At 48.1% G+C, this 23,315-nt stretch overlaps 1 protein-coding gene across 1 annotated transcript in view; it reads right to left on the reverse strand.

Annotated features, from left to right (window-relative positions):
- The window catches only part of GRIK4 (glutamate ionotropic receptor kainate type subunit 4), a gene marked incomplete at both ends in the record, with an annotated part of 310,907 nt that overhangs the window by 20,764 nt on the left and 266,828 nt on the right, over window positions 1-23,315 (reverse strand). The window contains 5 exons of the mRNA XM_079709251.1: window positions 539-764; window positions 2,357-2,522; window positions 5,961-6,134; window positions 9,372-9,481; window positions 22,291-22,404. Of these exons, the coding sequence (XP_079565377.1) occupies window positions 539-764; window positions 2,357-2,522; window positions 5,961-6,134; window positions 9,372-9,481; window positions 22,291-22,404 (790 nt within the window). The remainder of the gene's footprint in view (window positions 1-538; window positions 765-2,356; window positions 2,523-5,960; window positions 6,135-9,371; window positions 9,482-22,290; window positions 22,405-23,315) is intronic.

Here is a 23,315-nt window from a genome sequence, read left to right on the forward strand (position 1 = left end):
CAATCACATCAGTCCCCTTTCGGAGTAAACCTGTCACCAGGGACACTAATAGCGAAATTAATTCACTAGATGACAGAGTCCTACCATCTCTTCCATCTCCTTTCCACTGCTAGTAGAGATGTCAGACATCAGAGAAATGGCCAAAGGGCAGGACTCGATGCTTTCACTGCCCAGGGCCTGGGTTCAATCCCCGGTTGGGGAACTCAGATCTCACAAGCTAGCTGTGCAGTGTGGCAAAAAAAAAAAAAAAAAAAAAAAAAGAATACACCAAGGGCATCCATGTGCCCTTTAATAATTAATCTATTAATAACTAATCAATTAACCCTTCCATAATTAAGGACTGGGTACTAATCCCTGATGACTTGGAAGGATGTGGATTTGATTTTTTTAAAAAACCTTAAGAATGCCCATCTCAAGCCACTGTGAACCTGGTTCTAGAAACAGGGGCTGTTGACTTCAAGGCTGCATTCGACAGTTTGAGCTACCCTGAGCCTGCCTGGGTGGAGCTACCCGAAGAGGCTGTTCCTCTCCTGCATACCGACTGGCATGCCAATCCCATAGCCCTTGGTGTCCAGCAGGCCCCCAATCTGAGTGAGGTTGCAGTTTCGCTGCCGATAGTACTCATTCATGGTGGATTCCAGAAGGAAGGCGTAGTTGGAATTCAACACCCTGGCGATCCCCTCCTCTGTGCTCTTCACAAACACACTCGGCTGCTTGGAGTACATGTAATTCCACATGCGCTGGTAGGTCTGGTAGCGGGAATTCTGGGAAAAGAACGCAAGGAAGCAGGTTGAGGAAAGAGAAAGGAGATGGTGGCCTGGAAAGGGAGGGCATCCAAGTGGTCCCTAAAATTCTGGCCCTTCTGCTACTCGGTCCCCTCCTTATATTCAAGAACCTGTTCCCTTTCATCTCACAACTGCCACTGCTTAATGGCAGGAGGAGAGGGTTATGCCTTTGATACCTTTTACAAAGACAAAGAAGGAATAGGGTCTGAAGGTGTGTAAACTCTGCCTACTGCTTCGATCCTTGGTTCTGCTTCATCCACCCATCTTCCATTGCCAACCTCCATGTTCTGACCAAAGTGAGAATGGAAATTCTGGCTGTCCTCTACTGTCCTTCAGCGCAGAGGCAGCAAACTCAGGTTCATTCTGGACTTTTAAGAGACATCATCCGAAGGAGCAGTGCTAGCTCTTCTCTATCAACCCTAAACGAATCTGTCAATCACATATATCCAATGTTGGCTTCTAGTTTACAAATAATAACAAGACTGAGAGAGTTCTGGGGGTCTAGCCAAACCCCGTGTTTACATGATGCCTTCACTGGTCCCTGTGCCACTACCCCTGAGACTTGTATGGGAAACAGAAAAATGAAGGCCTTGGACTTGTTTAGTGTGATAATGAACTTCTTGGGTCACAGGTTGGTTAGACACTCACTGATCCCAGGGGAATCTGCTTCCCTAGAGAGCCTGAAGCAAATGCAAACTACTCCTATGTCTGGCCCGGCTCTGCCAGCCTTGGTAGCCTGCCAGCTGACACACCACTGTGGCAGGGCCGGCTCCTGAGCCTTGCAAGTGAACCTCGGAGAAGCCAAAAGGGTCCTGATTTGAGATCTATCTAGTCTGGGATCAATGAAACCAGCTCAGCTTAATCTAAAGTTCCTTACACGTTAGTCATTTGTGTATTACTCCAATCTTGCTTGGTCTAAGCACTACTTATAAAATGTAGCCTACTTAAAAAATTTAAATGCATACGTTAGCCTCATCTTATGCAGAAATACAAATAAAAGTACAGGTTAGAATCACCGCATATTTTTTTCTCATACTCATTACAATAAATATGAAACCACTGCAATTAAAAAATAGTTCTACCACTAAAATCATCTCAAGTAGCACTAATCATTCATGTATAACACTTTGGGACAAGGTTGATATTAACCTAAGTGCTTTGGGGACCTGGTTCCATGGGTATTTTGGGGAGCAGGGGAAAAATGAGCCCCATGAGAACCTCCAAACTAGGTGTTCAAAAGGGATGATGGGGGCTTCCCTGGTGGCACAGTGGTTGAGAGTCTGCCTGCTGATGCAGGGGACACGGGTTCGTGCCCCGGTCCAGGAAGATCCCACATGCCGCGGAGCAGCTGGGCCTGTGAGCCATGGCTGCTGAGCCTGCGTGTCCGGAGCCTGTGCTCCGCGATGGGAGAGGCCACAACAGTGAGAGGTCTGCATACCACAAAAAAAAAGAAAAAAAAAAGAAAAAAAGGGATGATGGGATGAGGCAAGATGTTTTTATCTCCAGTGGACAAACATCTCAACTTTATTCTGCCCGACTCCTGATGTTGGTGAGCAACCATATGGGTTTACTTGGAAGAAGGTCATGCTGGAGCCTCCGTGAATCGTGCCATACTCAATGGCGGTCTGGTCAGCCAGGTCATCCACCGACTCAATGGGCACATCCATGCGCTGTACGGTCAGGAAGGCTGCCAGGTTGGCCGTGTAGGATGAGATGATGATCAGTGTGAATGCCCACCTATGTAGGAAAAGACCAAGACGTACGTCATCATTGCCGGGGCACCCCAGGAGTCTTAAACCCCATCCCCAGTCCTGCTGTTACACGGGGGAGACCAGGTGGCCCTCTTCTGAGGGGCTTAGTGGGGGAAGAGAAAGGAGGCAGGGCATTTGATGTCAACAGAAATGAACGGCTTGGGAGGGTGGCCTAGAAGAAAACAGTGGTTTTCTTTCCCTTATTTCCTAAAGGAGGTGATTATTGGGTTTCTACTCAAAAGAAGTGTGTCCATGAACATGAGACAGCTTGAGAGATGGTGAGCAATGAGCTAGTGAATGAGCTAAGGGTGCCAGCCCTGGAGGCTCTGTTCAGAGCTAGAGCTGGGATGCCTCCCACAGCCCCGTCATGATGCAACCGACATTCAGAGCAGCATCGTCATGTACCAAGCACCTACTGTGAGCCACACCCACCATCTCCTGTACTCCCTACAACTCAGGGAGGTGAAAATCTTATCCTGATTTTACAGAAGAGAAAACCGAGGCTAAGAGAAGCAAAGTCACGTGGTCAAGTAACTAGAAATTTGTATTCTATAACCAGTTCTACAAATTGTAACAGCAGAAACTCTTCAAGATGAACTGGTGAAAAGCACCTTCGGACTGCTGAGAAGTTGGAATTAGAAAATGCTTTTACAATGGTCATGCTATTTCAGAATGGAAGGTTGCTTTATTGGGCAGATCGGACTTATTTAAAATTAGAATAGTTTCGCAACTCAGGCAGCATACATGCTCAAGTCATTAAAACCAGTTTGCTCACTTAAGTAGGTTAAACAAGACTTCTACCATCTGGTCAGCAGTATGGATCTGCTTCCTAATCCATTTGTTTATAGGGGTTCAAAGATATATGTAAGCACAACTGAGGTTGGATAATCGCCAAATTCTGAATCGGTGGAGTCTGAATTAATGAGGCTTCACTCATTATGAAGACATTGCCAACCAAGGCACAGTGTTTGCTAGGGGCTGCAGCAGCCGGCAGCTTCCAGGTGGATTTCCAAGAGCAGGAAGTCCCATTGTCCCCTTCGCCACGTGTCCAAGAATTCCTTCAGGCTGCCTCCCAGGAGTGAAGGAACAGGGGCATCCATCAACTTGATGGGCGCATCCACACACGCCAGATCACCAGTAAGGGATCTGGTTTTAGTTCTGGCTTTGTCCAATTCCACCTATGAGACCTTGGGGAAAAGCCACACACTTCCTCTGAGCTCGTTTGCTTGTCTAATAAATGGGGGATAATAATGTCTGGTCCACCTGTCTTTGGAGTGTTGTGAGATCAGGTGAGACAATATGTCATTAGTGACTAATAATCTGTAAAGGATGAGATGAGTGTGAGATACAGAGACATGTAGAGATGCAATGAAAATCATTTGTCCACCTTCCCTACTTGTGACCTGTAAGGGCCAGGAGTCCCTCCATCTGCAAAACCTGCTCTCCTTGCTCCTGCCTGGTCTCTTACACTCTCTTGGAAGTTGTTTCTCACGAGCTTCCCCCAGAGGAGGCTGGGGTGGTGGTGGTGAGTGGTCCCCAGGTGGAGGCGTGAAGTCGGAAGCTGCTCTGCCGCATTGTCGTGGGCTAATGAGCCCTGGGTGTGGACATGACCTCAGAGCTGGCTGGGGAGCTTCCCCCAGCCCCATGGCTACACTCTGGCATCTGTTCCACCCTGGGCAGCCATGTGGCCGTTTCTGCCACTGGTCACAAAGGACGGGTCAGAGAGAGTAAGCAGCTCATTGCAAGCCCGTCACCTTTGCTGACAAAGCAAATCATGCCCACTCTCCCTCCAGAGGGGCCGGTGGAGACTTGCTCCTGGGTGAAAGGGGCATTATCATTGCAAAGCTGGCATTCTTGTTAGCAACGTGGCATTTTCCGTTGCTTGCTCTGGGTGAGGGTGCCACGGTAGGAGACGATGGTCCTGTTTTCTGACCTCCCACTCCCCAGGGAGCCAACCTAACTGAGGCCCTGATTTTATAACCAAGAATTCTGAGAAGCAGAGGGGCGCACCCACACCTCTGGGTCAGGCTGGGAAGGGCCGAGCCTCCCTTCCACAGACGCTCTGGAGCAGGGTAACCGAGCCACCTGGGGCCAGCTATTTAATGCACTGCTGAGCCAGTGGGCTGAGCCGACAGCCTGCAGGACAGGTGGTTCCCCTCGGCACCAGGGCAGACTTTCACTGGAGGAGGGAATTCCTGGGGGTGGAAGCTGACAGGTGAAGGAAGCAGGCAATGGAGCCCTACGTGCAGCACATGGGAACAAGCACCTCTGGAAGGAAAAGCCCAAGTAGAAAGGGATCAGAATCTGCAGCTGACTTCTCATCTATGGGTTTCTGCCCAGATTTCCTGGATTTTGAGGGAGCTCTGTGGCTGTGCCTGACAAGACTCTCCTTTCTGCCAGGGAACGTGAGACCCAGCTCTCCACAGGGATCCGCTCAGTGACTCCTGGGCACAACCTGATAAGGGGTGAGCACCTTGCCACAAGGGTGTAAAGCCTACTGTATCAGTCCCAGCTGTGTTTCCACCTGCCGATCAGCCCCAGTCCAGTGGCTCCTAGGTAACTGTCTAGATCCCGCACTGTCCCCAGCACCCATGCCCCTTTCCTTTTCCTCTGGCTTACACGGGCTGAGAAGGAGAGGAGCGAGTGAAGGTTGTAAGTCCTATAAGCTGTGACACCAAACCTGACAGTGGGTTTTTAAGTGAGGATGGGAAACTTGCCTTTCAACACTACATCGGTATTTCACTTCCCCCCATAATGGCCTAATAGCAATGATTAGTCCAGACATTTATGTAGCACTTCCAAATTTTCAGAGAACTTTCCCACACATCGAATCATTCCACCATGTTCCTTTTTGCCCTGCCAAGAGGAGAAGGGAGCTCCAGGAAGAGGCTGGCTGACTGCCCGTGACGGCAGACTGGACCGTGACGGCAACTTGCTCCCTGAGGTCCTGTCCAGCTCCGAGCTACTAACAGCTTGCGTTTTCCCACACCTGCTAAGGTGGACAGGTCCAGCAGGCCCCCAGAGCCAGGTGCAGAGGGGCAAACCTCCAGAAAGCTGCTGGAGGGGGCGTGGGCTTGGATTTCTCCTGCAGGGACTTCCTTCTACATGCTCACATTTGCATAAATCTGCATATGCGTTCACAGGCCCTGCCTCTCAACCTCTGGTCATTTTCAGGTCAGGAAGTTATAACTGCTTTGCTGTGGGCCTTCAAGGCATTTTCTCACTCCGTTTCCTTTCCTGCCCTGGCTCCCCTCTGCATCTAGACCTCCAAGGCAGAGAACAGAGAAGGAGAAAAGATGGCACAAAGCACACCCACCCACCACCCCCAAACCCTCTGAGCTGGCAGAGGCTGTCCTAGGGCAGAGCTGAGATTCCTGCCTACCGGAAGCTGGATCAGGGCTCATCGGAGGACCCAGGATCTTACCAGACGCCACTGACGCAGCGGGTGGATAAGGCGCGAGGCGCGATGGTGGAGCCCTGCTGCATGAAGCCCCCGACTGGAAACCAGAGGCTGTTGCCGAGGGAGTACTGATTCACCAGGAGGTTGCACCGGCCCTGGGCACACGGGTGGGGTGTGTACCACTCGTAGGGCGTCAACCTGTGAGAGAAAGGGACACATAGCAGTGCTGCGGAGGGTGGGCGTGAAGGAAGGGGTGCTGAGGGTGTGAGGGCGCTCCCCTGGCTGGCCTCGCCCCGAGACCTTGGTAGCTGGCCTGTGGCCTTGGCTAAGCCCCTCCCCTCTATGGGACTTGGGTTTTCCCCCTGAAAAATGAGAAAGTTGGACTCTGTTGGCAGTTTTGGAACTGTTTTTCTTTAATCAAAGAAACATTTTAATTTTTTCAAAATAAATCAAGTCACAGAATAGACGGCTGGGAATTGCTTTCTGCCTCCTTCAGTTCCCTGAAGTGACCAAAGAGAGACCCTACAGCCCCACAGAGCCATGGTTTGAAAGCCGTCGGCCTAGAGTAGTAATTCTCAAACTTTAACTGACATCAGAATCACCAAGAAGGCTTGGGAGAACACAGATCGTGGCAAAAGCGTCTGATTCGGTACGTCGGGTTGAGGCCTAAGAATCTGCAAGTTCCTAGCTGATGTGGAAGCCACTGGTCCAGGGACCACACTTTGTGAACCACTGACCCAGACGGTCCCTCAGGCTCAGGCCCTGGTTCTCAACCCTGTCTGTGTTTCGGACTCACCTGGGAGCTTTTGAAATAATGCCAATACCTGGATTCCACACCCAGAGGTTCTGATTTAATTTGTCCAGGTAAGGCCTGGATAGCAGCATTTTTAGGGCTCCCCAGCTGAGCATGATGGGCACACAGGGTTGAGAAGGGTGGCGCTCCCTCCCGCTGTCGCTCGCAGCCTCACGCTGGCCTCTCTCTCCCAGCGGTACCTCTGACGCCCTTTCTTCCTGCCCACCAGACACATGCTCTCCCTCTTCCGCCCCAGCCTGTCTCCCACACAAAGCCTTCCAGCTCTGATGTGAGAGACGCGTCTGGGCGTGTGCTGAGCAGGGCAGGTCTGCCTCTTCACAGGGTGTTACCATCATCCCCGGCCTTCCCTTCAGCCTAGGGTGCATGTGCCGTGCTGCAGGGCTGGCCCACATTTCCATCGCTGCCGCCTGTTCCCGAATACAAGGCCAATGCGCCATCGCTGGCCCCTGCCCCGAGATGTGCTCCTTCTCTTCGTGGCCTGTGGGGCTGGCTTGTACCCGTGGTGCCTCACCTCGGTGGTTCCCAAGCCTACGGGCCACTGGAAGTGAGCTTCAAAAATACAGATTTCCAGGCCTCATCCCTAGAGATTTGGAGACGATCAGACATGGAAATTCAAGTTTTTTAAAGCTCCCTGTGTGACTCTGGTATCAGCTGGCTTGGGAACGGCTGCCTTAGAGCAGTGGTTTTCAAATATCTTTTCACCTCTAAACTCTTACCCAGAAGTACAATATATAAGAGAAAAGTGGAGCTGGTCTGAATGAAGACGGGCTGAGGTCCCCGAGCTCTGGCTGCTCAGCCTCTTCACACCGCCCCTCCACGTCTCTGTAAGCTTCCAGGAGCCTCCACGCTCGGGGAACCCTGTTTGAAAGCCACTACCTTGGGCCAGATTATCCTACGCTCAGATAGTACATATATAGGATATTATATATATATATGTATATATAGGATATATGATCAGACCTTTTGTACAGTTTCTTCTTGGTTAAACTTTTTGTTAATTCTGGATCCTAGGGAGCAGCGTGTGCATGTGTGAGTGTGTGTGTGTGTGTGTGTGTGTGTCTGGCAACCAAGCCATAAGACCATTTGCAGGCCCCCCAGGTCACCTGAGAGCCATGGCTTACTACACACAGGGGCTCAATCAAAGGGGGCAAGAGCAAACTGCAGGGCAGTGGAGACAGGACTCAGGCAGACAGTTTCCTTTGAGCAGCCACAGGGAGTGCGGCCAAGTGCAGAGGGCAAGTGTCAGACGGCTCTTGTGCCTCGCCAGTCGACACTGATGACAGATACTTGACAGTGGCAATGCCTACAGGCCCAAGGGGGGGGTGGCACCCGAGTGGCACAAGCATCAGCAGCCTTTGAAGATGACCAGGTTGTAAGCAAGGCCTTTCCCTGTTTGGTTGGATCTCATGGGCCAGGGAGGACTTCCTGAAGTTGGCTTTGATCTCCACTGGAAGAGGCACAGACTGAGTGATTCAATGCCTCTTGGGCAGGCTGGGGTTGCCAGGGTTTGAAACCCCGCAGTTCCTTGGGGCTCCACCTTCTAACCAGAGAGAGCACAGTCTCCCCTCAAGCACTAAATAGACATGCTCTTGGGGAAGACCCCACACCACAGAGGTGGAATGTTCACTACAGAATCATCGGGCCCTGCTTCTGTGGCCCCGAGGCAAAGGAGACCGCTGGACCAGAGCCACTGTCAGCCCTTTAGAAGCCCCTCCAGGGTGGTGAGCTGAGCACTGGGTGGGAATCGGGGATCTGAGTGAATGACCCTGAGCCACAAGAGCTTGTTCTGCCTCTGGATAGTCAGTTGGCTCTCCTGAAGCCCAGGCTGGTCCAACTGAGCCTCAGAGAGAAACAGCCCTCTCTGTGCATCTTCCTGGGAGGCTCCTTGGCTTCTTCCGTAGGCCCAGGGACAGTCTCTGGTTTCTGGGGGCAGGGGCAGGGGCGCTGGTTCTCCCCAATCCCGGATCTGGACCATTTGTCTCAACTCAGCACCACTTGCCAATGCTTCTCTCTGTGCTGCTCCCCTACTGTCAGCCACCCTCCACAGTCCCCATTCAACAAGGCAGCTGTGTTTTCACAGACAGACTCGGGCTGGGGAAGGGCCAGGCCCTCTGCAGAGGAGGCCTTCTCCCTCGCCTGTGCCACCGAGGCCTCCAGTGCCCCATTCCAGATTTGCAGGCTCTGCTTCTTGTCATTCAGCACTTTGTAGCAGATCCTGGCAAGGACGGATGCCAGGGCTGCCAAAGGCTCGGTACTTAATCAGAGTGATCGTCCTGCCACCGTCCTCCCCTCCTTTCTCTCCTAAAGCTCCTACACAAGCAGGCGGGCTGGAGACTGGAGAACGAGAGGGGTAAGAGGCAGGGGCGCAGAAGCCAATTTGGACAAGCTCGCCTGTGTTCTTTCTGCAAGGTAGGGGATGTGGGCAAAGACGGATGGATGGGCAATGCCAGGTCAACAGCTGGGCAGAGTGGTTCAGGTCCTGAGTCCCTCTCCCATCCCTCTGGTTTGGCACCAAGGGCTTCTCAACCCACCCTTCTCCGGCTCCCCACCCCCTCCCATGCAGTTCCCGGAGGTGGACACGAGGTGGCGGTGTGAGGACAGGGAAGGGGCGAGGAGAGTACCGAGCCACTAGGAAGAGGACACAGCTGACGGCCAGATAGGCTAGAAGCATGAAGAGCCAGACGCCAGGAGAAAAAGGGTCCAGGAAGGAGAAATAGCCGGGTCTGCGGCCCTGCAAATGGAAATAAAAACAAGATTCACTGTCTACATTCAGTCAGCATGGCCCTTGGGCAGGGCAGGGCAGGGCAGGGCAGAGGGGATGGTGACCTGCGTCTGGCCCCAGATTGCATTGCCTTGGGTTATGGGTGATTGGTTTAAATGACACAGGGCTGTAGGTGTAGAGGGGGCTGCTCTGAAGCACTTACCCAGCCCTGATCTCAGCAGATGAAACAAAAGAACAGCCGGGGGGGCCTCGTTACTTCCTAGGATGAAGGAGGCTCTGTGCTGGGCAAGCAGAACAGCCCTCAGTACCTCTTATGTGCTGTCCCCACATCCTCCAGGGGCAGTGGGTTTGGGCTCTGAAGCACTTTTGAACTGTTGATGTCTGCGGTGGTGGATGGAACGCTAGCCCCCCACTCAGACACTCACCTCTTTCTCGTGAGGATGCTAATATGACAGGCATCCTTGGTTTTTTTGTTTGCAGGGTAATCCCACCCACAGTGAGACCTCAAACTGGTGCTGTGAGGCCCAGATTCTTATTTTCATTGTATTAGGGAAGAAATCAAAGCCCAGGGCACTCGAGAGATGTGTCCAAGGTATATAGTGGAAGAGCTGGGACTCAAATGCACGCTTCCTGACACAAAGCCCAGGGCTTGTACCATGATGCTGTGGGAAAACATGTTTGTCCCCAGCACAGGGACATGCTTGACTAGAGTCATGGGAGCCAAAGGATGGAGCCAGGAACAGAGAGCTGGGGACCAAGCTCCAGGGCCTTTTCTGTAGGAAAGTGAGATAGAATGAGAAGGAAGGAGTTCCACAACCTGGTCCTAGTCTTTAGCTGTGTGGTCTCAGGCAAGTGCACACCCCCCTTCAGCCTCCGTTGGAGCTGGACTAGATCAAAGGTGACACCCTGGTGACCTGCAGCCCACAGACAACTTGTTTGTTTACCTGCAGTGCTTACCCATTTTGATTAATTGCCAACATTAAATGATTGGGAGATTTCACATAAAAATCCAGATTTCTGGCTTAAAAAATGGGTGATCTGGCAACACTGGGCCTAATTCTCAACCAGCTGGAGCTGAGTGGTGGCTGCCCACTCAAGACAGGGCCCCTCTCTGCAGCTCCCCACGGCTGCCTTGGTCTTGCATCAGGCTTACTTCTTCCATTTACTATGAAACCACTGGACTAGATGCTCCCTAAAGACCATTCTAAATTGAAAATGATATGATTTTATGATTCCAGGCATCTAGGAAGTCCATGGATAGGGCAGAAAATCAGTATTAAGCTCAGGGGTTCTACAAACATGTAAACTTTCAAGCTCAAGAGTATATATGAGTCATGGCACAGCCTACTGTCAATAACAAGGTATGTCACTTTTACACTGGGGTCCCCAGAAACACAAAGGGCAGCTGCCTATGCCAGTACTGATCTCAACCAGCTTTCTGGGCTTTCGTTATCCAAGGACAGCCAGACCATGGAGCCCATGCTGAGAAACTCTAGGTAACAATAGCTCTCCCAATGCAGCATCTAAGGAGCGGGGGAGACAACGCTGCATGGTCCCCTTGTATTCGAACAGCTCCAGTCGTGGGTGATTTTTGACTTCTCTTCTGGTGGGTTTTCCATCCCTTCCCTGAAAGCCAGTAGGCAAATTCCCAAAGCACTTGGGAGTACAGTTTTTACACTCCCATTTGGGGACACAGTCCGGAGGGTACAGAGTGAAGAAGTCAAAGCTTATCCTCTGCCAATGGGGGACCTGTTCTTGGGCCCTTCATCAGTGTGACAGTGACCCCTTGGATGGTCTGTCTGAAACTGGTTTTCTCTCCCAATAAGGCTGAGACCAGGGAACTGCCCTTTGATACCAATTGCAAGTACTCTGCCTCATGTGCGTTCATGCTTGAGCTGCACAGAACACTCAGGTGATTGACTGGGAAAATAAAACAACTTGAGGGACAAAGCCCAGTAAGCAAGGGAACAGGAGAGAAATGGGGAGTAGGCCCTTTAAGTATGTCTGGTCCTATCACTATGTAAATTCTCTAACAGGAAGAAGGACTCAAGAGCAGCAGAATGAGAGTCCCCCGTTAGTCATTCTTGTGTCCATCATGGGCTAACCATGTCTTTGTCTTCATCCTAAGAGCCAGTGGCAGACAAAGGAAGACACAGAGTGAGTCCAGAAGGCACTCATGATGCGTATACACCTTCTGCAGCAGAAATCACTAGCATGGGCCACTCCTGGGGTCCTTCTATCCCCCAGAGCTTCTCTGGGCAAACGTACATGAATTCTACGCCTGTCGCTTATGACTATTTCACTCTGTGTCTCCCAGTTGAGAGATATCCAAGAGAAAAAAATCTTTCATTGTAGCTTTCTGAATCTGAAACCCCATTAGATGCTCAGTGTCAGAAATCTATACCTGATTATATCACAACGAGTGAAATTGAGGAAAATGACAGCACTATTTAAAGCTGCCATATTTGGTTATGGGTGATAAGAAATGATGCACAGCCATGGGAAAAATTCCTGGAGACTCAAGTTATAAAACATAGAACATCACACAAACAAGGATCAAGACATAAACAGAGCTCCATGGGAAACCTATCAGTCACGTTGGCAAGGCAACATCTGATTCCACTTGTGATTGACTGACGCCAACCAGAAGAGCAAGGAACGGGCAGTCATTTGAGATTTGGGTCTGGGCTCGCACAGCCTAGGCTTGGGCTGAGCCCAAGCTGTTGTTATGGTGCCAAAGAGAAGTATGTTACTTGTAAGGCTCTGAACACCTACCTTTTTTTTTTTTTTCTATGCAGATGCTTTTGATTGCTTCCTTCCCCAAAGACATCTGAGTACTGGTGCTTGGGGCAAATCAGGTGTCACATGCCACAGGCATTTCTTCCTAGTAATAGATTTTCCTTAACCCAAAGGATATATGATGGTGATGCTTTTCTTCTGAAGAACTCAAAATGCTTCACTATGTTCTCTTGATTTCAGTACCCAGTTCTCCATATTGACAGATGGAAGAACTGCGACCCACGGAGATTAAGTGCCTGGCTTCAATTTCTCTGGTGCTCATTCGTCAAACTGTGCCATAGGGATGCCATGCTCTCCTTCTTTCAAATGGCAGCTGTACCACGTCTCCCTCTCCTTTTTATCTTTGCAATTTGCTCCAATAAACTCCTTAATTAATCCCACGCCTTCCTCCCAATACCAACAGAATCCCAACCTACTCAATCTCACCCCCTTAAAGTACTCTAAACATCATTTATTTATACCCATCATCATTTATGGTGACTCTGTTGCATTTATAGGCATTTGTATTGATTTATACATGTGTCTGTTGACTACAAGTTGGGCTGGTTCCTTCTGGCGAATACAACCACTTTGAAGGTAGATAACTGGTTATATATAGTCTATGCCCCAAATGTCTATGACAGATCAAGTCCTGCAGATGGGGTGGAAAATTCGATGGCACCAAAATGAAAACTGGTTCCTTCACTTTTGTACTGTGCTTCAGACTGACCACATCAGAGGTAGCATCACTGATGCCATCTGATGGTGAAAGAGACTGGGCTGGTCACCAAATGATCACAATCCCTGCATGGTGAGGCCCTTTGAATGTTAGCAGTGGACCCGTCCATGGAGCTATGAAGTGGTACTGATCTCCCCTTGCCTGTTGAAAATTCCTCTTATCCATAAAGAAAATCTGTGAACTCACTGATACTTCATTCTCTATGTACTAGAAGAAATGACATTATAGTAAGGAAGTAATGGCTTTCCCAGAGTCTGGAGCCAAATGCATAAGGACACCAGAGCCAGGTAATGCAGGGCAGGTAGTGAATTAAAACACAGACTCTGGAGTCAGCCTGCTCAGGATTGAATCCTGGCTGTACCACGTACAATTATGTGTCCCTGTGCAAGTTACTTAACCTCTCTGGGTCTCCATTTCCTCTTTTGTAACATGGGGTTAGTAATAAAACCTACCTCATGGGTTGTTTTAACACACCGTAAGTGCTATATAAGTATTTGATCCCCTCTGTCTAATGGTAGCCATGAGTGAAGGGGGTGCAGGGAGATGGTATATGACAAAAGAGGGAACTTCCTTTTATACTGATTCTCCCTCAATGGACAAGAAATACTATTTTCTGTCCTATAGGAGCACATGCTAAAGATGCTTGGAGGGGGAATGCCGTCTGGCCACAGTCGCTTTCCATAACTCCTAGAGTTTCTATGGGTTATAATACATGAATCATGAGGGCTCCCTCAGGGCTCTCCAGGGAAGCGATTAGGGTAATACCAGCCTCTCTTCTGGAAGGCTGGCCCTTAGAAGCTGGTGATTCCAATCTTTGGAATTCAGTTCCACCTCAGCCTTCCCAAAAAAGTCAAGACAGAGTGGCTGAGATGTGCACAGGTTCTCCTGTGTCTATGTAAGGGCTGTGGACCCTCATCACCATTTCTTACACACAGACGTGTTATCAACTCTCTTCCTTCCCTGAATCCGCTCCCTCTCCAGCACAGCCAATGACAAAGGCTCATCCTGTCCCCCATGTAGTTTTGCCAGTCTTTAGAACTAAATGGCCATTCATAGAGAGGTTTCTTTCCACTCCCAATTGTCACCAATAGTCAGTAAAACACTCTTTGGGGCTAAAGAAAGTGCCAGGAACCCATGGATAACCTCCCTCAGTGTGTCTGCAGTGGATTGTCTTGATGATATTTTGGTTTAGCACGCACTTCTCACATCTGACTCCAAGAGTAAAAAAGAAGTAAGCAATTAATTCCTCTTCACTTAAAACACCCAGATGGGTTTGTTGCCTATATAACCCAGATGCTGGCATATCTATTTTCACTTTGCTGATTGGAAATCTGGCATGAGAAGACCTAAGTTCTAAACCTGGCCCTGACCTTGACTTGCTGAGTGATCCTAGGTGAGCCACTCAGCTTCTCTGGTGCTGTTTTCTTCTTCCAGAAAATGGGACACCACAATCAACATGAAGGGGGTGTGTGTGTGAGAACTACTAAAGTAATGTTGATAAAATCCTTGCACTTCTTGAGAGGAGCACTCAATAAATAACCAATATTAACAGGACTGTACATTCAGGGAACCATATTTCCATTATATGGGCTATCGTGTGACTTAGCTTTAAGGAATAGAACTTTATTCATTTTCTGTTTTCTTATAACAGAGTATTAAGCAGTATTAGAAATGATTCACTGGTTTACTTAGCTTTGTTCTCCATTTTCCTAGACAGTCTTTCTGAGATGAAACAGACCTTCTTGAAAAACAACTAATACATCCAGAAAAAATGCCAGGCATTAATTTAATGTTGACATTTATTTCTTGTTCACTTTTTAATCACTGTCTGTTTTGTGTTTTTCTTTTCTTTCCTTTTTTTTTTTTTTTAACTTTTGTTTATAGAGAAGACTCTAGCCAAGAGTTAAGAAGAGAAAAAGAACAGTGTGAAACTTTCACATTTGCTGTTCAAAGGTGGAGCAAGACATTGGAGGGGAAAATAGTAAACTCACATTTTCAAGGGAGCCTTAGATGTTCTGGCTGGCTTAGGACACTATATGGGATCATAGATAGTATCCTCTGATTAGAAGGGATCTTGAAAGATCACCTAACCCATGACCTTGACACAGAGAAATATACCTACTGCACCATAAAGATAGATAATTGGAAATATGTGGACTTGGAGATCGAAAACCTGGGTTCCATGCCACCCCACCATTGCACTCTCTTTCCTCTTTCCACTGCACCACTAGCCACGACTGGCCTCAGAATCCTTCTGTGCAAAATGGGAATCCTACTACCTGCCTCGGGGGGTTGCTGTACTAAACCAGAGACTGTATGTGAAAGTGCTTCATGAATAAAGAGGTGCCAGATGTTGTGAGTCAACATACAAATATACTGGACATACACCCAACCTCCTTGAATATATTGACACTGAATTTTTTAAACTTGATTATCCATTTGGGGGCTCTATGTGCCAATGTCAAATCCCAGGTTGGTTTCTGGCACGCTCTGATGAGGCTTTGCTTCAGCAGTCAGTGTGTGCTTGAGGCATACAAACTTACTTTAATATTAATCTGAGCAAAGCATCATTAGGGAAATTGCTGCTGCAGAAAAAAAGAGAGAGAGAAAACTACATGATATACTCTAACATCAAATGTGAATGGTCTTGTTTTTCTATGCTCTTTCCTCTTCCATTCACAGGTATTTGGGAGCTTACAGTATGCATCAATTCTATAGAACTCTGGACTGCAAAATGCATCAATTCTATAAAACTCTGGACTGCAAAATGCATCAATTCTATAAAACCCTGAACTGCAAAATGTCCTTGGGGTTACACTGCTATGCTAAATACTGAACTTCTCAATAAAAAGAAATGAGCTAATATGTCAAGCAAATCAAGAGACTCTTGAACTTCAGATGTCCAGTCGTTTGACTCCTATCTTTGCAGTACCAGGAGACACCCCAGATTCTAAAGGCTGAATCCTCCATGTATGGCCTGGAAGCTCATCTGGCCCCAGCCAGGGGTTCCCATGCCTTCTCAGGTCGGTGGTATGCTGTCTGTGGTATGTGCAGGCATCAGGGAGGGAGGGAGCTGTGGGTTTAGGTGGCCGCCACGACCAGGCCTGAGCACAAGACGGGTCTAAGCTGCCGCAACATCTGCCTCCCCTCGCTTTTTGTTCTCAAGGCCAATAGGGTAAAGGCCAGAAAGTAAAAAGGAATCTATTTGGGTCACTCATCCTGCTGCCTGGAATGCTGGGCCTCCTGGCAGAAGCCAGGCTCCTGGGGATCAGTGCTGCTCGACCGTGAGCCACCAAGGGAAGTGGTGGTCACTGCCTGCAGAATCACAGGTCCCTCCCTCCCTCCTACCTTCCTTTCTTCCCTCTGCACTTATCAAGTAAATATCGTATGTTTAGGATGAGACATTTTCCATACCAAAAATCATATCATAAAAATTTATGGTCTAATACCATACAATATCACTTATATGTGGAATCTAAAATGTGACACAAATGGACTTATCGACAAAACAGAGACAGACTCACAGACATAGAGAACAGACTTCTGGTTGCCAAGGGGGGTGGGGGGTGGGGGAGGGTTGGATTGGGAGTTTGGGATGAGCAGATGCAAACGATTATATATAGAATCGATCAACAACAAAGCCCTATTGTATAGCACAGGGAACTATATTCAGTATCCTGTAATAAACCATAATGGAAAAGAATATGAAAAAGAATATATATGTACATATGCATAACTGAATCACTTTGCTGTACACCAGAAACTAACACATTGTAAATCAACTATACTTCAATTTAAAAAAATGTATGGTCTGGCAAGAGGGTACCTTCTCCCCAGTGTATCTCCCACTAGGATCTACTTAGGGAGAGAGAAATAAACAAAGAGTAATATAACGCAGCATATAAATGTTGTTATAGAGGTACAGGCACAGGGCAGCAGCTCAGAGAAAGAAGCAATCAGCTCCATCTAGGGGAGTCACATTTGACAAGTGCCATTTGAGCTGCGTATTAAAGGTTAGGGAAGACCTTGTTAGACAGTTGAGAGACAAGAAGATGAGCATGAATCTAGATAAGAAGACAGTAAGAGGCTGACATGATGGGAAAAGGAGTGAGCAGTACAGGATGAAGGTGCCTGCGGCAAAGAGATGGAAGTAGAACAGGGGAGATCGGCTTTTATTCTCCATGCTGAGAAGGTTGGACTTTTTCTCGTAAGTGATGTGCAGCCAGTGAATGATTTTAAGTCGGAAGCTGATATGATTACATTTGTGAAAAAAATATAAATAAATAAATAAAATTAAACAACTCTCAGGCTGCAGGATGGACTGAGGATAGATGGTAGTGGAGAGAAGTTCACATACATTTATGAAATGTAATAACTGGGGGAAGGGATAAATTGGGAATTTGAGATTAATAGATACACACTACTATATAAAAATAGATAAATAAAAAAGACCTACTGTATAGCACAAGGAACTATATTCAACATCTCAACTATATTCAATTACATATATAATTGAATCACTTCGCTGTACACCTGAAACGTTATAAACCGACTATACTTCAATAAAAAATGTAATAACTAACGCTTTATTGTGCACATGTCAGGTGCTGTTATAAGTGCATTACATATGTATCCTCATTCAATGTGCATGGCAACCCATTTTTACAGATGAATAAGCTGAGACACATGTGCCCTGCAGCCAGTGAGTGTCAGATCTGGGAATAAACCCAGGCAGTCTGGCTCCAGAGTCCATGATTTTCACTCTACTGTTTCTTGGTGAATGCTTACAATAACAGTGGCCCTTTGATGGGGATACAGTAATGGATAAGAAACACCAGCCCTCAAGGAGGATACGGGCCACCGGAATGGCAGCAGTCGAGGTTAGAGATGAGGAGAGCCTGAACCAAGGCAGATTAAGTGGAGACAGAGAGTATATCAGAGGACTATTTAGGATGTGAGTGGACCAACTGACCATGTGAGGAAAGAGAAGTGATGGACAGCTCAGGTGGCTGGGTGGAGATGGCGTCACCTGAGATGGGGCAGAGGAGGGCAGGGAGGAATATACCGAATGAAGTTCGTGTCACTGTTTTTGAGGTGCCTCTGAGATATCCAGGTGGGGACATCTTAGTAATGTGTTTAAAATATGCTTCTGGCATTTAGGGGAGCAGTCAGTGTTAGATTTATAGATGTGGGAAAGGGTGAGATTATCTAGGCAGAGAATTGGGAGAGTGAGAATAGAAAAGGGCCACGGACGTTTAAGAGGCAAACAGAGACAGAGAGAGAGAGAGAGAGAGCGCAACAGAAATGGTGGAAGAGACAATAATCAGAGAGGCAGGAGGAACAGCGGGCGAAAGTGGTGACTTGGATGCTAGGAACAGAGAGAGTTTTAATAAGCGAGAGGGATCTACAGTAACAAATGCCAAAGCCAGGATCCTTAGTCAGCCTCTGAGTGGCAGGGAGTAGAGGTCAAAAGAGCAAAACATTCTTCTGATTTTGGCCCTGGACATGCCTGGGCAAAAACAGATTATGCCCCAAGGTTGGGAGGAAGAGAAATATCCCATAATCAACTTGTGATGATCCACATTCATGAAAGAACCTAGATAATCTGAGATTGCTGGAAATTCACAAATTATTTCTGGTTATCTTTAGGCTTCAGAGACATACCTGCCACCACTTGTTATCTTGGAAGGTTTTGAAGAATTTCTAACTAGTCATTTATACTTTGTGTTAATTATTTTTACTTTTGCACACAGGTTTGATTATCACCAGATGCTCACTTTTCAGTAACAATCACTCCTGATTCAGGTGACCTGAGACATAGAGCTAAGAGATTCTAGGTCATTATGATTATAAATGAAATTAAATGAACCATATTTTTGCCCACAGAGAACTATCAATCAGAGAAAATTCACAAAATAATAAACACCCAGCATTCAACCTCAATTTCATCAACTTAACACTATTGTATCAGAGAGAGCTTCTCTGTGTAGTTTTAGATTCTGGCGCTTATGGTGAACTCTGCTGGGCTACCCTTTGGTATTCGCTGTTCCTGCTGATGCCTCTTTTGTTTCAGATTCTGTGCAGTTCATCTCAGACTTGTTCTCACTGGATCTCCCCTGATTTAATCGATTCAGGATCGTTCTCTCCCCAGCTCACTCTTTGGTATTTTCTAAGCATTCTGCCTCATACACAGAATGCACTCAATAAATATTTGTTGAATAAATGCATAGTCAGTTCTGCTTAGTGTGAGCTGTTCACATCAGCACTCAATTTTTACTCAGCTTGGCCCCCTGTTACAAATCAGATCTGAGCAGCCGTGTGGCACACTAGTGTCTCAATAAGGAGGTGTGGAGAGGGGAGGAATGCTGACCAGAGAGGGGAGCTGTGTGGGTTAGGTTCTCCAGAGAGACAGAGAGAACCAGGAGGGGGTCTGTGTGCGTGCATGTGTGTGCGTGTGTGTGTGTATGTGTGTAAACAGAGTTATTTCAAGGAATTGGCTCATGTGACTGTAGGAGCTGGTAGGTCCCAAATCTGTAGGTCAGGAAACTCAGACAAGATTTCTATGTGATAGTCTTCATACAGAATCCCTTTTGCTTTGGGAAACCCATTTTTGTTCTCAAGGCCTTTTAACTGATTGGACGAGGACCACCCATATTATCAAGGGTCATCTCCTTTCCTTAACATCAGCTGATTGTAGATGCTAATTGCATCTACAAAATACCCTCACAGTATCATCTAGACTGGGGTTGACCAAACATCTGGGCATTAGAGCCTCGCTGAGCTGACACATAAAACTTCACATCCCAGAACTAATGCAGGGGAGCTCATACAGTTATAGGTTTGCACGTGGTAGGAAACATCTGGCCAATAATCCAATTAAGATTGTCCAGAGGATTGGAGAATTGGAGTTTGGTTCTGGCCAGAGTTGATATTCAGGACAATCGTGTCCTGGGTGGTGATGGTAGCCTAGCAACAGATGTTCCCAGGTGGTGGAAACACTTGGGATGACGTGCCTTCACCCATGTGGTTCCTCTTGGCCCATCGGGTCACGAGTGGAGCTCTAGTGCCCTTGGCCTTAATCAAGAAATCAAGGCCAGAGCCTTGTCATGTGGTCTGGCCACAGCAGAAAGGCTGTGTGTCTCCATTTCTTTTGGATCCTCCCTCAAGGGTCAGTTGGGTGGGGGGGCACAGTGGGAAAGGCTTAAGAAACAGCACTGGCTGGAAAGCTGCCTCGGGGGTGCCAATACATGTAATGATGACAAGAACGTTGTCCCAAGAGTCAGGAGACCTGGATTCCAGGCCCAGCTCCACAGGTGACCTTGGTCTCCTCATGTGTAAGATGGGAATTATAACATCTTCCTTCTTTGCTCAAAGAACAGCCCCAAGGACCAACTGAGAACAGGGGCACAGAGAGCCTCACTCACATGTTATGCACAGGTCACACAAGGCAGGTGGCAGCCTGGTGTCACAGAGAGAGCACAGGCTCTCACCACACCATCCTGGGTTTGAACTCTGCTCTTACATTAAGTGGTGCATGGGCTTGGCCACGTTTTTAGAACTGATTGCCACTGTCTCCTCATTTCTAAAATAAGAACAAGTCGGCGGTATTCATTCACTAGGGCTGCCATAACAAGGTACCACCGACTGGGGGGCTTAACACGAGGGAAATGTATCGTCTCACAGCTCTGGAGCCTAGAAGTTCAAAATCAAGGTGTCGAGGACCATGCTATCTCTGAAGGCTTTACGGGAGGGTCCTTCTTTGTCTTCCTCGAGCTTCTGGTGGCAGCTGGCAATCTGTGGCGTCTCTTGGCTTGTAGATGCATCACTCCAGTCTGCCTCCAAATTCACGTCTTCTCCCCTGTAGGCCTATGTCCAAATTTTCCACTTTTTATAATGACATCAGTCATTGGATTAGCCCTGCCCCATTCCAGTATGACCTCATCTTAACTTGATTCTATCCGCAAGGACACTGTTTCTAAATAAGGTCACATTCACAGGGCTGGGGGGTGGGCGGTTAACACTTCAACACAGCTTTGGAGGGGACACAATTCAATCCATAACAACAGCCCACATCACAGGGGCCTGAAGAGTATCTGGCACATGAGAGGTGCTCAGTGAATGGGAGTTATCCTCATGGAAAGGAGAGGAGGAGGGACCAACATCCCCCTTCACAAGACAGACACATCCGTCACAGCACTGACTGGGACCCAAACTCCCCATTTCTTTCTGTCTTAGCCTGGAGAGCTTGGGCTTTTGAGGCTGTCTCTTCTTCCAGATGATTTGGCCTCTTTTTCCAAGTCGGGCAGGGGTCATGATGGATGCTGAGGTCCAGCCCAGAACCGGGCTCTTCAGAGCTGCCTGAGTGGGCTCTACAAGAAGACCTTCCTCCTGCAGAAACGGGCCACAGCTCCTGATGCCCTGGCAGCTGCCAGGCTGAGGCTGCAAATACAGATAATCCCCTTTCTCCAAGGCTGAGATCAGAAGCTGGAGGGTCACTTCCTCAGCAGGTATGTGGGGTGAGCTCTTGGGTCCTTCCCTGTTGGGCAGCCTTGTGGTACCAGGTGTTGGAATACACCATGTTGGCATGACCTTGGATGCCTAAAGTGACTGGACCATTGGGGAAATCCATAGAGTATCTGTGCACTTAGAGCCAGTTTGGATGAGGGTATACTCTCCCCCCACCAGCCAGTAACTTTGACATCCCGTCCATCCTCTGGTGCCCATGGGGGAGCTTTCTCAAACTTATTTTTATACTGACTCTAGCCACCTAACCAGAGAAATCTTTTTTGGTAAGGAATGCAGAAGAGGGCACAGGCCAGGTATAAGTGACATTACATTATCCGCTCTTTATTCCCCAGTACAGATAATCAAGGGAGGGAGTCTGCATTGCCTCACCAGATGCAATGCGCAAAGTGAACAGAGGTGGACCTGAAAGTTGCTGAAGGCCTTGAGAAGTCCGGGGTGACTTATCTGGGCTGGGGACCCACCCCCTAGGAGCAGGCAGAGTGACTCATGGGGCCGATCACCAACACACTACGAACCAAGGGTTGAATGATCATTCTCGGCCTTCCCTATTCAGTGAGGCAGAAGCAGTTTTTACTGGAAAGCCCACAAGTGTGACTTTTCCATTCCTCCTGTTTGCAAGTCCTTGCAGCTGATAGGGGAAAAAATAGCCCAGCACATTTGCAGTTAAGTCTTGAAATCTAAATATTTCTGTGAGTCATTCATTATTACCATATAACTCAGTGTTTGCATGCAAATAACTTTAATGCCATAAATGCTTATAAAATAAATCTCTTACCATATGAACTCGGTAAAGAATGCTAATTCCCAGAGTCATGAATGGCTTTGAGAAATCAATCACCTTCTCCCGTTCAGCAGTAATGGTGAGGCCTGCCACGGCCAGATCTGCTTTCTGAAAGGAACAGACAGAGATCATCAGAGGGGTGGCCGCATGAGATGGGGGCACAGGGACTTGTGATCAGAGGCCGTCACTAATGGGGAGATGTTTCTCTGGTCTGGCTTCTCTGCTTGGGGACTGACCCTAAGTAGCCAGAGGTCTGAACGATCACTCATGAAAAGACATGGCTATTGAAGCTGTAACTCATGTTCATTTGAGGTTAGACCCCTTTAAATATATAAATTAGTATAAAAAGGGGGGATCACTGCTGACTGTTCAGACAGACTGAAAACGCCCTAGGCAAGGGAGAACTGGCAGATAGAACTTCTGGATACTCAATATTGGGTAGTTTTTTATTCAGCTGATTAACTTGTTGAACAACAAAACTTCACTGAGTCCCTCTGCTGTGTGCACTTTGGTGAGGGAGTTATAATGAAAGATAAAAATGATGGCACCCTGGAAATTAGAGGCAATCTAATGCAACCCCAGGAAATAAAGGCCAAGAAATTGAGCAAGGGGCCCCACATCACAAACTTTGTCCTTGTCAGAGGTAGGACCTCACCTCAGCCTTCCTGGACCACTGGCCTTATGTTTCAGTCAAGGTTAAAATCCAGGTGCCACAGGGCTTCCCTGGTGGCGCAGTGGTTGAGAGTCCGCCTGCCGATGCAGGGGACATGGGTTCGTGCCCTGGTCCGGGAAGATCCCATGTGCCGCGGAGCGGCTGGGCCCGTGAGCCATGGCCGCTGAGCCTGCGCGTCCGGAGCCTGTGCTCCACAATGGGAGAGGCCACAACAGTGAGAGACCCGTGTACCGCAAAAAAAAAAAAAAAAAAAAAAAATCCAGGTGCCACAGCAGAACTCAGCCAAGGGTCTCTGGTCCCTTTCATGCAAAATCACCAGGTGTTTCCTTCTTTTCTCTTTGCCCCT

Source organism: Hyperoodon ampullatus (assembly GCF_949752795.1).
Source record: "Hyperoodon ampullatus genome assembly, chromosome: 7".
Lineage (NCBI taxonomy): Eukaryota > Metazoa > Chordata > Mammalia > Artiodactyla > Ziphiidae > Hyperoodon > Hyperoodon ampullatus.